We start from the raw sequence: 14,331 nt of genomic DNA on the forward strand, positions 1-14,331 counted from the left end.
CTTGTGATAATGTTTTAAAAGTATGTAAAATAAGTATCTCATGTAAGAATAAACTAAATGTTGAGTTTCTTAGTTTTTGTGTACTTGCAAATTTTGGTATGTAAGTGATCATGAGCATATTTGGGTGGTTTAAATTTTTCTAGAAAATATTTTGTGCATTATACTTGTAAGTGAAAGCAATAACAAAAACATGTATATTTTACTTAGTATGTATGGTTTTACATTTTCATATCTAGTAACATTTTAAAACATATTTAAAAAAGTCAGTTTTATAAATCAGTAACTCTTTATAGGGGAGGGAGAGAGAGAGAGATGTTGTATTTAGAGACAAGTATACCTTGTGTTTAATATTTTGAATATTATTTTTTTTAAAAATCTAATTAGCATCTGTCTCACCAAATGAGTGTGACCAAGAAAAGTTATTCCAGTGCAAGACCTCAAAAATTTGCATCCCCAAAACATGGTTCTGTGATGGTACTAAGGATTGTGAGGATGGAAGTGATGAGCCTGATAGTTGTGGTAAGTTCCAATTTTTTTATGCTAACTGTGGACACACTGTTTTTAAGGTTTTTTAATTAGAAACATAGCACATCAATTTACATATGTGTATTTTCAAAATGGTCTTTGTGGTGTCACATACTGATCTATATGTCAGAGGTATTTGTAAAAATGTGTACGAACAAGCTGAACATTTGATTTCTTTACATTCTGCTTAAAGAAAAGTCACTTAAAAGAAGTAGTTTGTTCATATTGTGAAACTTAAATTTGTAACTTGCTTGGCGAACTGGTGGTCATATAAAATTTTGATCTACTTATTTGTATTTTAATTTGATTTGGGTGATTATTTATGATGTGAAGGTTGCATAACTAATTCAGAATGTAGTTATGACATTTATTACTTTAATGATTCAAGATAACATAAAATAACACTACAGTGATTTAGTCTGAAGGATAGTTACCTGAAATTTCACTTTTAAGAAAATAAATTCATTTTGCAGACATTGTGTCTTTAATTTGCTTGTTACTTACATATTTGATAGTAGATCTATTTTTCTACCAATGTTACCAAGGGGAGCAGTTGCTTCCTTCACTTCTTTTTCTGTGGGATATAACATACATATGACATTCAAAATAATTAAGTCAGGCTTGTTTTTTTTACACCCCCTCCATATTTTGATCCCAAATCCTGACCATGCATTAGTTCATGGGGTTATTTAATAAAATGTGTACAAACATTTTTAGGAGAAGTTGACTGTCCTACCAACAACTTCAGATGCAACAATACACAGTGTGTTTTTAAGTCATGGATTTGTGATGGGACTGATGATTGTGGTGATGGTTCTGATGAGGACTACCAGCATGCTTGTGGTAAGTGATAATGCAGACTTTTAAGTTGCCATTTATACCATTTTGCCTTGAGATCCTTTGGTCAGTAATTCCTTTAATATTTTTTTATTTGTTCATATACTTCACATACAAAACATTTTTTTGTTGTAGTATTTTATATTTGAATGCACAAAGTTTGTAAAATGTAAAACCAATCAGGATCACTTCTGCTGCCCTACATACGAAGACTATTCATGTATGAGGTTAGATATATAAAGTTCTGAACCAATCTGATGGCTGTGTAGGGCATCTAAACAACTGTGAGGTTAAAACTATGTTGGTTAGACTTATTCCATAGGGTGGCTGGACAGTTCGCTACTGAACATTTCATTCCCGGAAATTTCGCTACTGGTCAGCTCGCTACCGGTTTTTTCATTACTAAAGTATTTCGCTACCTGATAATTTTATGTCATAATCTCCCTTACATATCTTATTTAAGATCATAAAATAAAAATATTTTGCCAGTATTAGTTTATTAGAGAAACTTTTTCAAAATAAAAGAGGCTCTTATGTTGTAAAATATTTTATTGAAAATTATGAAAGATCAGAACTTTTTCCTTGAATAGTTGTCCAGCCATAATGAGTTATTTACATGTAGCTGGAACAAGTAGTGAAATGACTTGTTAGTGAAATACCCTAGTAACGAAAACACCGGTAGCAAAATGTCCGGGAAAGAAATGTTCAGTAGCAAACTATCCAAGAATCATTCCACAACATGTGACACCCATCAAACACCTCTAGTACAAAAGACACTTTGAGTCAAATGGTGTGATAAAAAAGGATAAACTAACTGACTTAGCTAGTAAGAGAAACTAGATCTAACAGCACTTCTAAAACCTAGGTATCAGGGTCAAGTACTAAAACTCAACAGAGTGATGACACCAGTACTCTAAGTGTCTATAGATAAATGGAAAAATTCACACACAAAATCTTAACACATAAATACTGCTCTCTAAGATGGAGCTTTGAGATATGACTGATCCACTCCTCAAATATTCTTCCCTTTGCAGTGCTTAGTAATATCTACACCCACCTCTCCCTTATGCTTATTCTTGTAGCTTATTCTAATGCCCATTATTGAGTTTGAAAGAAATTCATATTTTTCTTGCTGATTGATGTAAGTGGTGAGTATTATAGGTTATTGTGGATAATTAAAAAGGTTTCAATGAAATAAGAATTATTTAAAAAAATTATCCTACGTTTATAGCAGAAACATTGAAAAATATGAACAATTACACAGGATTGCAATGGTTTTATTGTCTTGAAATTTTTACATATTCTACAGTAATTCCTGTACACTGAATTTGAAAATATTCATTCTTCTCCATCACATACAGATTTTTCACAAAATGTCAAATGTACTTTTACATAAGTGAATCATTTTCATTGAAATCAGGTCACATTTTGTTATGCTTAAAATGTTGACAATCATTGGCTATAGATTTCTCTAGACTAATCGTGATGCGAGAGTCTTATTGATTGTTCTAGAACGAAAACATAACACACATAATAATAAAAAAATGTTCATTGCAGTAAACGAAATAATAGTTTGATCTAATTAAGTTTTTCTTCTTTCTGATTTCTAAAAAATCCTTATGCGATAGAAAAAAATATTACTTTCAAAATCTGTGGAGCTGAAATATGGAAAATCCCATATTAAAACCAAAACAACTTTTATGAAGTTTAAATTTGCAGGCCTGTGTCATCTTTAAAAATAATGTAAATAGAAAACATTTGGAGCAACCTTTGCATTTCATAATAGATTATCATTTGTCAAACAAATCCTTTGTAATTCAATTAACAGGTGTCTTTGTTGTAGTTCTGTTCAGTATTTCAGTTGCATCTTAGGCTCAATTGATTTTGATAGATTGAGTTTCATTGGTTAAAAAATACATAGTGCAATGTTGAGAAAGTGGATATTGAAAGTTTGTTGAGCATATAATCCACAATATAAAATAATTGATGCTGTTGGGTACTAATTTTGAAAATGTGGGGTTGAATTAATCTTTAAAAACATGCTACAGTTCAGATAGTTTCATGAACATATCTCATAAAGCAGTTCATGGTCAGTTTGTTACACATTGGTTGATGTAACCATCATTATAACAAAACTAAAATGATAAACAAAGTTAAAAGAAATTCACGTCATTAACTTTGATATATAGAAAAAGAAATGGGCTTTTTTTCCAATTCAATTTGTATCAGTTTTTATTGTGAAGAGAAAATTATAGTAAATGTCATAAATCTTGTATCTTTTTGTGTAGAACTAAAGAAATAAAATATTTCTTGGTAATTTTTTAGGTCCTCCACCCAGTATTTGCCTGCATGGTCAGTGGAAGTGTCCAAGTGCTGTTGAAATGTGTATAAACATTTCTCAGGTGTGTGATGACACACCTGACTGTCCTAATGATGCTGATGAAGGCCCAACCTGTAGTAAGTAAAATTCTTTGTACTATAAATATTTTTTTATCATATTAAGTAATACACTAATATTTCCTAAAACTGGTAGAACAAGAAGATTTTATCTTTGCTAAATAAAAGTAAAAAGTATTTAAGGTAATTATTTTTTTCTGTGTGTTGATATTTATACAACTTATTTAAATTGACTGCATTGTACTTAGCATATCATATGGAACTAATATTTTTATTTTAATGCAGTAAGTGACAGATTTTATTTTTCAATACAACAATTGGGCTAATTATGTTTCATGTAATTTTTTAAATATTGCTCAATGTATTAAAAAACCAAGTTTGGCATTGAGAGTTTTACATGTTTTTTTTGCTAGTTTACTTAAGAAAAAGTTCTCAGTGACTCAACAGTAAACTTTAAGACTTATAGAGGTAAAATCTAGGGTTTGATTATTCAAGGTAGACACAAAACAGATAACCCATTATGTAGATTTGACCTAAAAAAACTTTAAGATATTTATAGTGTAATTTGTCTCAAAGGTCATAGTGTATTAGAAAAATTTATTTGAAATTTCCTGTTGTTATTTATTGACTGGTAATAGTTGTATTTGCAGAAGATAATGACATTAAGGTATGTTATTCATGTCAAAATGAATTGTTTGCATATTACATTGTAAAGTTCCATAGCTTGTTATTTTTATTTGTAGGTCTTGACCAATGTAAAGTACAAAACATTGGTTGTAGTCACAACTGTAAACAGACACCACTGGGACCTCTATGCCTATGTCCATCAGGTGAAGTTCTAAATGACACTACTACTTGTGTTGGTAAGTATAAACACTACTAGGGTATAATTCATCTAAATTAACAAAGTAATAAGTGCATATGGAAAGAACTTTTTTGTCTTCAAATATTCTAGTCTGAACTTGCAAAAGTAACAGCTCTTTGGTTGTGTGTTGTACTAACTCAAGTTTATTAGTTTTGTGTTATTATAATGCAAGAAATCACTGCATGTGTAGTTAATTACAAGAAATTATTACTTATAGGAAATTAATACTTACGTTTTAAGTTTAAGAGACAGTAGGAATATAAGTCAGTACTGGAGACAGCAGCAAATCAAAGTTAATACAAGTCAGTACAGGAGACAGCAGAAAATCAATGTTGATATAAGTCATTAAACTCATTAAACATAATCCTTTATTCTCCTGAAGAGGAATAGTTAACTATTTGAAAGCACTCAACTTTTGGGTCTTGTTTGAAAACCATTACGACTTTTGTATGTGATCCTATGTGCTAACTTCTTAAGCAGTAAATCAATGTTAACAGTAGGTTAGTACAAGAGACTGCAGAAAATCAGTGTTACCATATGGCAATACAAGATACTGTAAGAAATTCTACTAGTGCAGTACACTTTTTGTTGTTAAACTATAGTAGTTTTTATTAAAGCAGTAACATAAAGCTCAATTTATCTGAGCTATGGTTGCATAAAGCTTGTTATTTGTAATGAATTTTACTTGTTTGTTTATAGACCATGATGAATGTGCCTATCCAGGCTACTGCAGTCAAGACTGTGTCAACACTAAAGGTTCCTTCAAGTGTAAATGTCAGGATGGCTACAAACTCGCTAATAATCAACACACCTGTAAAGCTATTAGTAAGTATTAATTTATCTTTTAGAATTGTGTTTTATCTGATGAAAAATCCATTGATGCATTCTGATTTTCTCCTAAATTTGTTTCTTTTACATATATTATTGGTTAGTTAAACACTTCCTACTAATGCAAAGTTGTTTATCTTCTAAATATTTTAGAAATATAGTGATGTATTTTTCTTTTAACATTTGAAATTGTGTACATATGTTTGATAGGTTTGGTTTATAATAATGCTTGGAGACAGCTTAAATGTGTAATGAAGAAAAACTTTAATATAATTATATATATAATATATAATGGGGTGCCAAAATATCTCTTCTAAGTCTTACAACAGTATCCAAACAAACATAAGTATATTCTAATAATGCTTGGAGACGGCTTGAATGGGTAATGAAGAAAAACTTTAATATAAGTTTAACATAACAGCAAATGTACAACGTTTCGTCATCATCAGGTACAAGTAATTTACACTGACACAGATATATATACAGTATGGAACAAAGAGGTCACATGACCGTAAAGGACAGAATTGATATACGAGTTACTCTTATTAAAAATAGTCTAGTTATTTAAGGTGTCAATGAGAAAATAAGTTTTAGAGTATTGGGTTTCTTCAGACAAGAGCACTTTCTCTTTTTAGCGATTTGGCAACGTGTATTATTATTACAACGTATGAAGTCAGACTGAAGCACTTGTCTTTTACTTGTACAGTAATTTTAAAGTAATGCAACTTAAAGCTTATTATTTACAAATCCTGATCAGAAATTTTTTGATTTTTTTTACCACAAATTAACAGAATAAGTCACTCAAAACAATGTTGTGAATTTAGAAAGTTTTTCTTTTCCGAATTCTTTAATTTTCTGATCAAATGCCCCATATTAACTGGAATTGTCACCAATAATGACTGTCATTGTGCATGTCTAATCAGCGTGGAATATCACGAAATATTGTGGTATATTTTAAAAGAGTGACGTAATACGCATACCATAGCTTTCACAAACAAAAGTTCAGGTACAGCACCTTTAGATACTGTTTAATAAAAAAGAGGCGAGCTCCCTCGTTGTTTTAATTTCTTTATATAAATTACCAACACATTTCGTTCATGTCTTCTGATTCTACTAGTACCATAAGTATATATAGATTTTTTCAACTTTATATACAATACAAAGATATTGTTGTCAAACCCTCGATCCTTTAATTTTCAGTTTGGCATCCTTCATTGTTTTTCCTCAACAGCTTCTTTAGTCACGAAGATAACATTAATCATTTTTTTTATATATGTTTCTTAATGTTTAGCATGAAATTCTAAGAATAATACATAACCATTAGCCTCTACTATTGTGAATTTTGAGTTTTACTTCATTATTTCTGGTTCTATAGAAATACATAATTCGTTTGTAAGAATTTATATTTTAGATTATCTTGAGAATATCCAAGTGCGAACAAGAAAAATGGGGCAATCTGATCTATTGTTTCACACAAATTATCGCCTAGAACGTGAGTCTATACAAAACACTTGTTAAAACTGTTTCACTTTCTCGCAACGTTTTTTCTCAATAATAAAAATATTCAATGCAAAATCTACTAAACAACTCAAATATTGAATCATAAATACAACCTTACCTTTCTAGAAATTTTCCCTCTTTCTACAGCAACACCTTCGTAGACGAGGCAACAACAGGAACTCCTCCCTAACCAGGAAAAAGTTCTAATGACCGTATCTTTGTGCAGACTGACCTCTATTTAAGGCACTAAGTTAGACCCGTTCCAAGAAAAGAACTGATGTGATACGTGGTCTTCAAATGTGGATTTACGACAAAATAAATAGTGATGAAGTAAGTGTTATGTGGGATATCCTTAAAATATTATTTTTACGAATTATTCTTTCATTGTAAAAATAGTGAACATTGATTAGTCTCCTTTATCGTACAAATCGTATTAAAACAATTTCGATGACGAGGAACCCACTTTGAGACTAATAATGGCTGGAGATGGCTTGAATGGGTAATGAAGAAAAACCTTAATATAAGTTTAACATAACAGCAAATGTACAACGTTTTGACAAGGTTTTGTCATCATCAGCCATTACCCATTCAAGCCGTCTCCAGCCATTATTAGTACTAAAACAATGTTTAAGCCTATAAAGCGTAATGAATGATGTCAAACTAAAAATCTAAATGACCTACAGTTTGACAATGATAAATTCTATACCGTTCATAAATTTCAAAAGAAGAAAAAAAAACTTTATGCTATTAGTTAGTTCCGTAGACTTAGAAGATTTTGACAAAAAGTCTTGGTAATTGATAGAGAAGATATAAAACAAAGAGCGAGCTCGCCTCTTTTCTTGACTTTTAAAGAAGAAGCTATAAAATTATAAAACAGTATCTTACAATACATCACTATTTGTAGCTTAATACATCGCAAGATTTCACGATATTCCAACACCGATTAGAAATACAGAATGACGGTCGTTATTGGTGCCAATTTCAGTTCAAATGAAGCATTTAAAAAGAAAAGTAAGAATTCGAAAAATAAGTACATTCACGAAGTTGTTTTGAGTGACTATTATCTTGGTTTGTGCATGAAGGAACTTATGTAATTATATGGCAGTCAGAAACAAATGTGTGAATATTTATTATATGCTTATTTTTAATATCTCGTCGCTCTTAGATGATGTTATACGTATAAGTTATACAAGTATAAGTTGGGATACGTGTATTTAGACGGGTACCGTGTGTTTAGATGATGCTGAATTATGAAGCAAGTTGTGGTTTTCCTCATAGTGTAGGGTTTGGGTGCAATCTCCTTAAAAATTATTTTAACGAATTATTCTTTCAATTTAAAAATAGTCGACATTGATTAGTCTCCCATATAGTACCAATTGTACTAAAACAATTTTTACACCTATAAATCTTCATGTCTACCTTTAAATTCTAAGAATAATACATAACTATTAACCTCTACTATTGTGAAGGTTGAGTCTTATTTCATTATATCGGTTTGTAAATAAATATTTCATTTCAAGTAATTTCTATTGCATTATTTTATTATATTAAAATTATATTTTCTTCAGCATATCTAGATGTGGACAAGAAAAACGGGGGTAATCTGAATCTATTGTTTCACAGAAATTATCGCCTTGTACATGTTTCAGTTTCTCAAAACCATCCAATTATTTACTTAATAATAGCACTATTTAAAGTAAACTCCAGTAGACAATTCAAATATAACCTTACCTTTCTAGATTTGTTACCCTCAGCTACAGCAACAACAACTCCACTTTGACCTAGAAATACTTCTAGTGACCGTGTCTCTGTGCAGACTGATCTATATTTAAAGCATAAAGTTAGACCTGTTCCAAGAAAAGAACTGATGTGATGTGGTCTCAAACGTGTATCTACGACAAAATAAATACTGATGAAGTAAGTGTTAAGTCTTTTACTTGGACAGTAATTTTAAAGTAACATAGCTTAAAGTTTATTATTTGCAAATCCTGATCAGGGGTTTTGTTGCTTTTTACTACAAATTAATAAAATAAGTCACTCAAGACAACGTTGTGAACTTACGAAGTTTTATTTCGAATTTTTTAATTTTCTGATCCTCTGATCCATATTAGTTTAAATTGTCATCAACAATGACCGCCAATCTTCATGTCTAATCAGCGTGGAATATCACAAGATATTATGGTATAATAAGTTGAATATAGTGACGTAATACGCACATTGTATTTTACTTAAACAAAAGTTCCGATATAGTACAGCACCTTTAGATACTACTTAATTTCATTGTTTGTTTGTTTTTTTCTGAAAAGTGGAAGTAAGAGGCAAGCTCCGTGTTTGTTTTACATTTTATTATTTTTAGCCGCGGCAGAGCGACTCGTAGAATGGCTTGAGTTTTTCAAGTATAAACTTTGAGCTCGTAGGTCCGTCATCTCTTGGTCGATTTGAGATCTGATTACAGTTTTGGACCCTGGAGGTAAAACCCTTTCCATTGACGGATTTAATCACATCCAAAGTATTGAAGATAAACTTACTATAATCCTGCTTAAGATAATTTCTATTTGAGGATAGACTGGTAGAGATCCCGATGAGTTTGGTATTGCTGGCTCATATAAAATATATAGCTAATAAAAAGAGAAAAAAGGTCTGGTAGATAAATTTACTCTAATTCTGCCAGAAAGAAATTGAAGTGCCGCGGCTATTGGGGATTTCCACTTGTTTATATAAATCTCAACATTTTTCGACCATGTCTTCTAATTCTACGGAACTAACTAGTACCAGAAGTATATAAATTTTTTGGTCAACTTCATATACATTACAAAGATGTTATTATCAAACCACAGAACCTTTAATTTTTCAGTTAGGCATCCTTCGTTGTTTTTCTTCAACAGCTTTTTTTATTCACGAAGATAATATAGATTCTAAAACAACAACTATCACTTGATGCAAAAGACAGAAACGATATACGAGTACTCGTATTAAATACAGTTAATTAAGGTGTCAATGAGAATTAGTTTTACAGTATTTGGTTTCTGCAGAAAAGAGCACTTTCTCTTTTTAGCGATTTGGCAACGTGTATTATTAGTTCAACGTATGAAGTCAGATTGAAGCATTTAAACAAACATAAGCTGATTCAATGACGCTGACCTTGACCTATATACTTTACAAGAGATTGTCTTCCGAGTCCATATTGACCCGCAGGCTAATTTTCTACTACTGTCATGAGTATGCCTCTACGTTCTGCGTCAGATGAATTGTAAATACGTAAATTTGTCAGTGATGTCTTCTGTCTGTCTTATTGTTTAAGTAATACCTTGTCAATCGAAGCAAATTGAAAAAAAAAAAATACTGATTATAGTAAATTCAGCAAGACACAGAACATATCAAACGTGCTTAAAAGTAAGTAAATGCACAACATGGTCCAACACACGAACATTAACTACTTTTGTGTTCACCTGCTCCAAAACACGAGGATTGCTACTATTCCGAAAAGTAATTCAGCTGATTTCACATGTTTTATTTTGAACACCTCTTTCATGAAACCTTTTTCTTGTGGATGTCAAACTACAAGTAAACTTTTAAACTTAATTTGCAATTGTAAGCTTTAAAGAGCTCTTTAGTTACAAGTAATGAAAAATATCGCTAAATAAAAAAGCTATATAGGGCTGGCTACTGAAGTTGAAAAATGGAACTAAACAAGATTGGGATTGAAGTGAACATATCACTTGGTCTGGCTAATGATGACACAGCAGGCTGAGCGCCTGGACTTTACATGCAGTATAAAATCCCTACATTTTTTATTCTTTTTTTAACCCTTTTATTTACGCTTCTACGGAAGATAATAGATCTGGTCTTAGTTGGGTTGAGAATAATTCTCCGTTTACTACACCAAGTGGTTATTTTATTCAAAATCTTTTGTAGTTTAGTGGCACCTAATGGTGGGTTCCTGTAAGTGTTGCATACCGCGATATTATCGGCATATTGTGAAGCGTGTTTTACAGGTTGAGGTAAGTCGTTGACGAACAGTGTGTAAAGAAGCGGGCTAGGAACAGAACCTTATGATACACCTGCGTTAAAAGTAAAGGGCTGGGAGATAGTGTTTTAAATTTTACTTTTGCAGTTCTGTTTTCTAGAAAGTTTGAGATCCACTTAGTAAAAGTAATGGGTATCTTATACTTGATAAGTTTATATTTTAGGCTATCGTGCCAGACAGTGTCAAAGGTCTTATGTACATCTAGATCAGTGGCTATCGTAACGTAGACTTTATCAAATCCATAAAAATTTGTTTCGACTAATCTGACAAGGTGAACATCGGTTTGTCTGTTTTTACGTCCAGCATTTTCAATATGATATAGTGAGTTACTGGCTTATAGTAGCTGTAACAGCCTTGCCGTGATTATTTTATCCAGGAGCTTAACAATTCTGTTAATTAGACTGATTGGGCGGAACTTTTAAATACTCTATATCACCTATAGCTTTTTCTTGGTTATATTCCATAAGTATCTAAACCCTAGTCCCCCCCCCCCCCCAAAGGTCAAGCTAGAAGCCCCAACCAATCTCTTTTTTTCTATTTATACCGTTGAATATTTTTCTCAAAATTCCGTTCTGTTACCGTTATATTTCCTGTATTCGTAGCCTTAATGTCAGCCTCTATTGTTCTAAATTACACACGGGCAGTCTTTCTTTCCTAACAACGAAAACGTGTTTACCAAGTCAGCCTGGCCAGGTGGTTAGGGCACTCGACTCGCAATCCCCGTCACACCAAACATGCTCGCCCTTTCAGCCGTGGGAGCATTATAAAGTGACGGTCAATCCCACTATTCGTTGGTAAAATAATAGCCCAAGATTTGGCGGTGGGTGGTGATGACTAGCTGCCTTCCCTCTAGTCTTACACTGCTAAATTAGTAATGGCTAGCGCAGATAGCCCTCGTGTAGCCTTGCGCGAAATTCAAAAAAATAAACAAAGTCAGCCAGTATCGTTTGTTTTAAAGAACACTTGTTTCAACTTTAAATAATAAATTCAGTTTCGCTTTAATTGAACTTTTTTTTAAAAAAATAGAGGTACTCGGCTGGGTAAAGTGGACCTGTTTTTGAAAAATAAATTTTAGATGTAAACATAAAAACGATAAAGTTCAGGTACTAGTACCTCTTTAAAAATACGTTCCGTTACTCAATACCGGCAGCATTTTACCCCTGGAAGTGTATGTTCACTACAAGCCTCAACGCCCAGCCACTCCCTTTTTAACACTTTATGTCATTCTTTTACTGTTATTCTTCCTGTATCCGTTTCGTTAAGGTGAGCTCCTATAGGTCCAAGTTACATAGGGGTCGCCTTTGTTTCCCACCAATGAAAACGTGTCAGTCAAGTCGACCAGTGTGGTTTGTTTCAAAGTTTGTTGTTTTTAAACTTCAAATCTTAAACTCAGTTTCGCTTTACTTCAAATCTTTTATTTTAATGTAATGCAAACTAGTTGTTTCTCCCCGAACTTAAATGCTTAATATAAATGAGTTTATTTTGATGTTATTGTTTCGTTCTGTGCTAATTAGTTCGCCATTTAGGCTATATCAACTAAATCCCGGATCCTAGATTATCTGGAGTATCCACTAGGTAATTAATCTGAAGCTTAACACACAAGAAAAAAAAAAGAGCCAATTACCTTTCCCATAATTTCCAGGTAATAAAGTCACTGAGTTCTATTATTATTATTATTATAGTACCCCAGTGGTACAGCCGTATGTCTGCGGACTTATAATCCTTGATACCGAGTTTCGAAACCCGCGGTGGGCAGAGTACAGATAGCCCTTTATGTGTTTAACTTCAAACAAACAAGTTTATTATTATAAATCACTTTATAATTATCAAATTTATATTTTTGTGTTTACTAGTTACCATTCATATTTTACACAGTTTCATATATATATTATAATTGAGAAACATATAAAGATTGTCAATTATATTTGATAAATCATATACACACCAGTTTATTTTGATACTTGATTTTACAATTTACGACTACATCGAGCATATTAACCCTACGTGTAAGGGTGGGATTCGAAATGCGCATTTAACAACCTTTTATAGAGCACTATTCAATATATACTTGATGTAAGGGTAATCAAATATACATTGTAGATTTAGCGACATCTCAAGATAGAGGAAAGTAAATACCAGAGTAACCAGATACAATATATAAGAATACAAAAAAAAATGTAGATATGCATTTCGGAGGTTCTAGACTTTGTGCAAATATAATATGTCAACTTATGATGACAAAAAATGTGTTTATTCTAAACGTGAGCATCATCTTGAACCCTGAGTTGTCAATTCACAGACATATCTTGAGCAGAAATACGTTTGTAACATGTGACTTTTGGTGTACAGACTTTTACATATTACTGAAAGCTTGCAATATTTTGTGTAGGTACACGTGGTAAATTAAAATTCATATTAAATACTAGTTTTACTTTAGGACCATTAATTAATACAAAATCCTTTGAAAATACAAACAAAAACAATGTCAACCTAAAAATCTAAATGATCTACAGTTTTACAATAATATCTTTATACGGTATATAAAATAAAAAAAATATTTCTCCTATTACTTAGTTCCTTAGAATTAAAAGATTTGAAGAAAAGACGTCGATAATTTATACAGAAAATATAAAGAAGAAACTATGAAATTATGAGTCTCTAAAGATACGTCACAGTACATACGGTACGCGTCTTGCAATGCATTCAAGAAGTTGTTTCGAGTTACATATTTTATTGATCTATGCATGAAGGAATTTATGTATTTGTACAGACACAATGATTTACTTACTGTCACTAAGAAGAAAAATAGTTAAATATTCCTGAATGCTTATTATAAAGGTTTCGTCTCTCTCAGATAAAGTTATACGTATACCGTATCTTTGAAAAAACAGATAATGGGATACGTGTATTGTATAACGTTAGACAGGTACCCTGTGTTTAATTGATGCAGAATTATAAATCAAGTTGTGGTTTTCCTCGTGATGTAGGATTTGGCCCTAAAATAAAATTACTATTTGATATGAATGCTAATTGACCACGTGTACCCTGTTGTATGGAAAATCAGATGTTGCAAGGGTCTTTGTACTCAAGACATGTTTGTGAATTGATCATTCAGAGTGCACGCTCACATTAACAATATTTTTTTTGTATTTTCATTGTAAGCTAACGTGGCCCGGCATGGCCAGGTGGTTAGGGCGCTCGACTCGCAATCTAAGGGTCGCGGGTTCGAATCCCCGTCACACCAAACATGCTCGCCTTTTCAGCCGTGGGGCGTTATAATGTGTCGGTCAATCACTATTCGTTGGTAAAATAGTAGCCCAAGAGTTGGCGGTGGGTGGTGCTGACTATCTGC

General features: G+C 32.0%; 1 protein-coding gene across 1 annotated transcript in view; it reads left to right on the forward strand.

The window, feature by feature from the left end:
• Window positions 1-14,331, forward strand: part of LOC106459552 (low-density lipoprotein receptor-related protein 2-like) — a 248,405-nt gene that overhangs the window by 133,500 nt on the left and 100,574 nt on the right. The window contains exons 23-27 of the mRNA XM_022386057.1: window positions 385-519; window positions 1,243-1,368; window positions 3,688-3,819; window positions 4,503-4,622; window positions 5,324-5,449. Of these exons, the coding sequence (XP_022241765.1) occupies window positions 385-519; window positions 1,243-1,368; window positions 3,688-3,819; window positions 4,503-4,622; window positions 5,324-5,449 (639 nt within the window). The remainder of the gene's footprint in view (window positions 1-384; window positions 520-1,242; window positions 1,369-3,687; window positions 3,820-4,502; window positions 4,623-5,323; window positions 5,450-14,331) is intronic.

This window comes from Limulus polyphemus, unplaced genomic scaffold, assembly GCF_000517525.1.
Source record: "Limulus polyphemus unplaced genomic scaffold, Limulus_polyphemus-2.1.2 Scaffold626, whole genome shotgun sequence".
Lineage (NCBI taxonomy): Eukaryota > Metazoa > Arthropoda > Merostomata > Xiphosura > Limulidae > Limulus > Limulus polyphemus.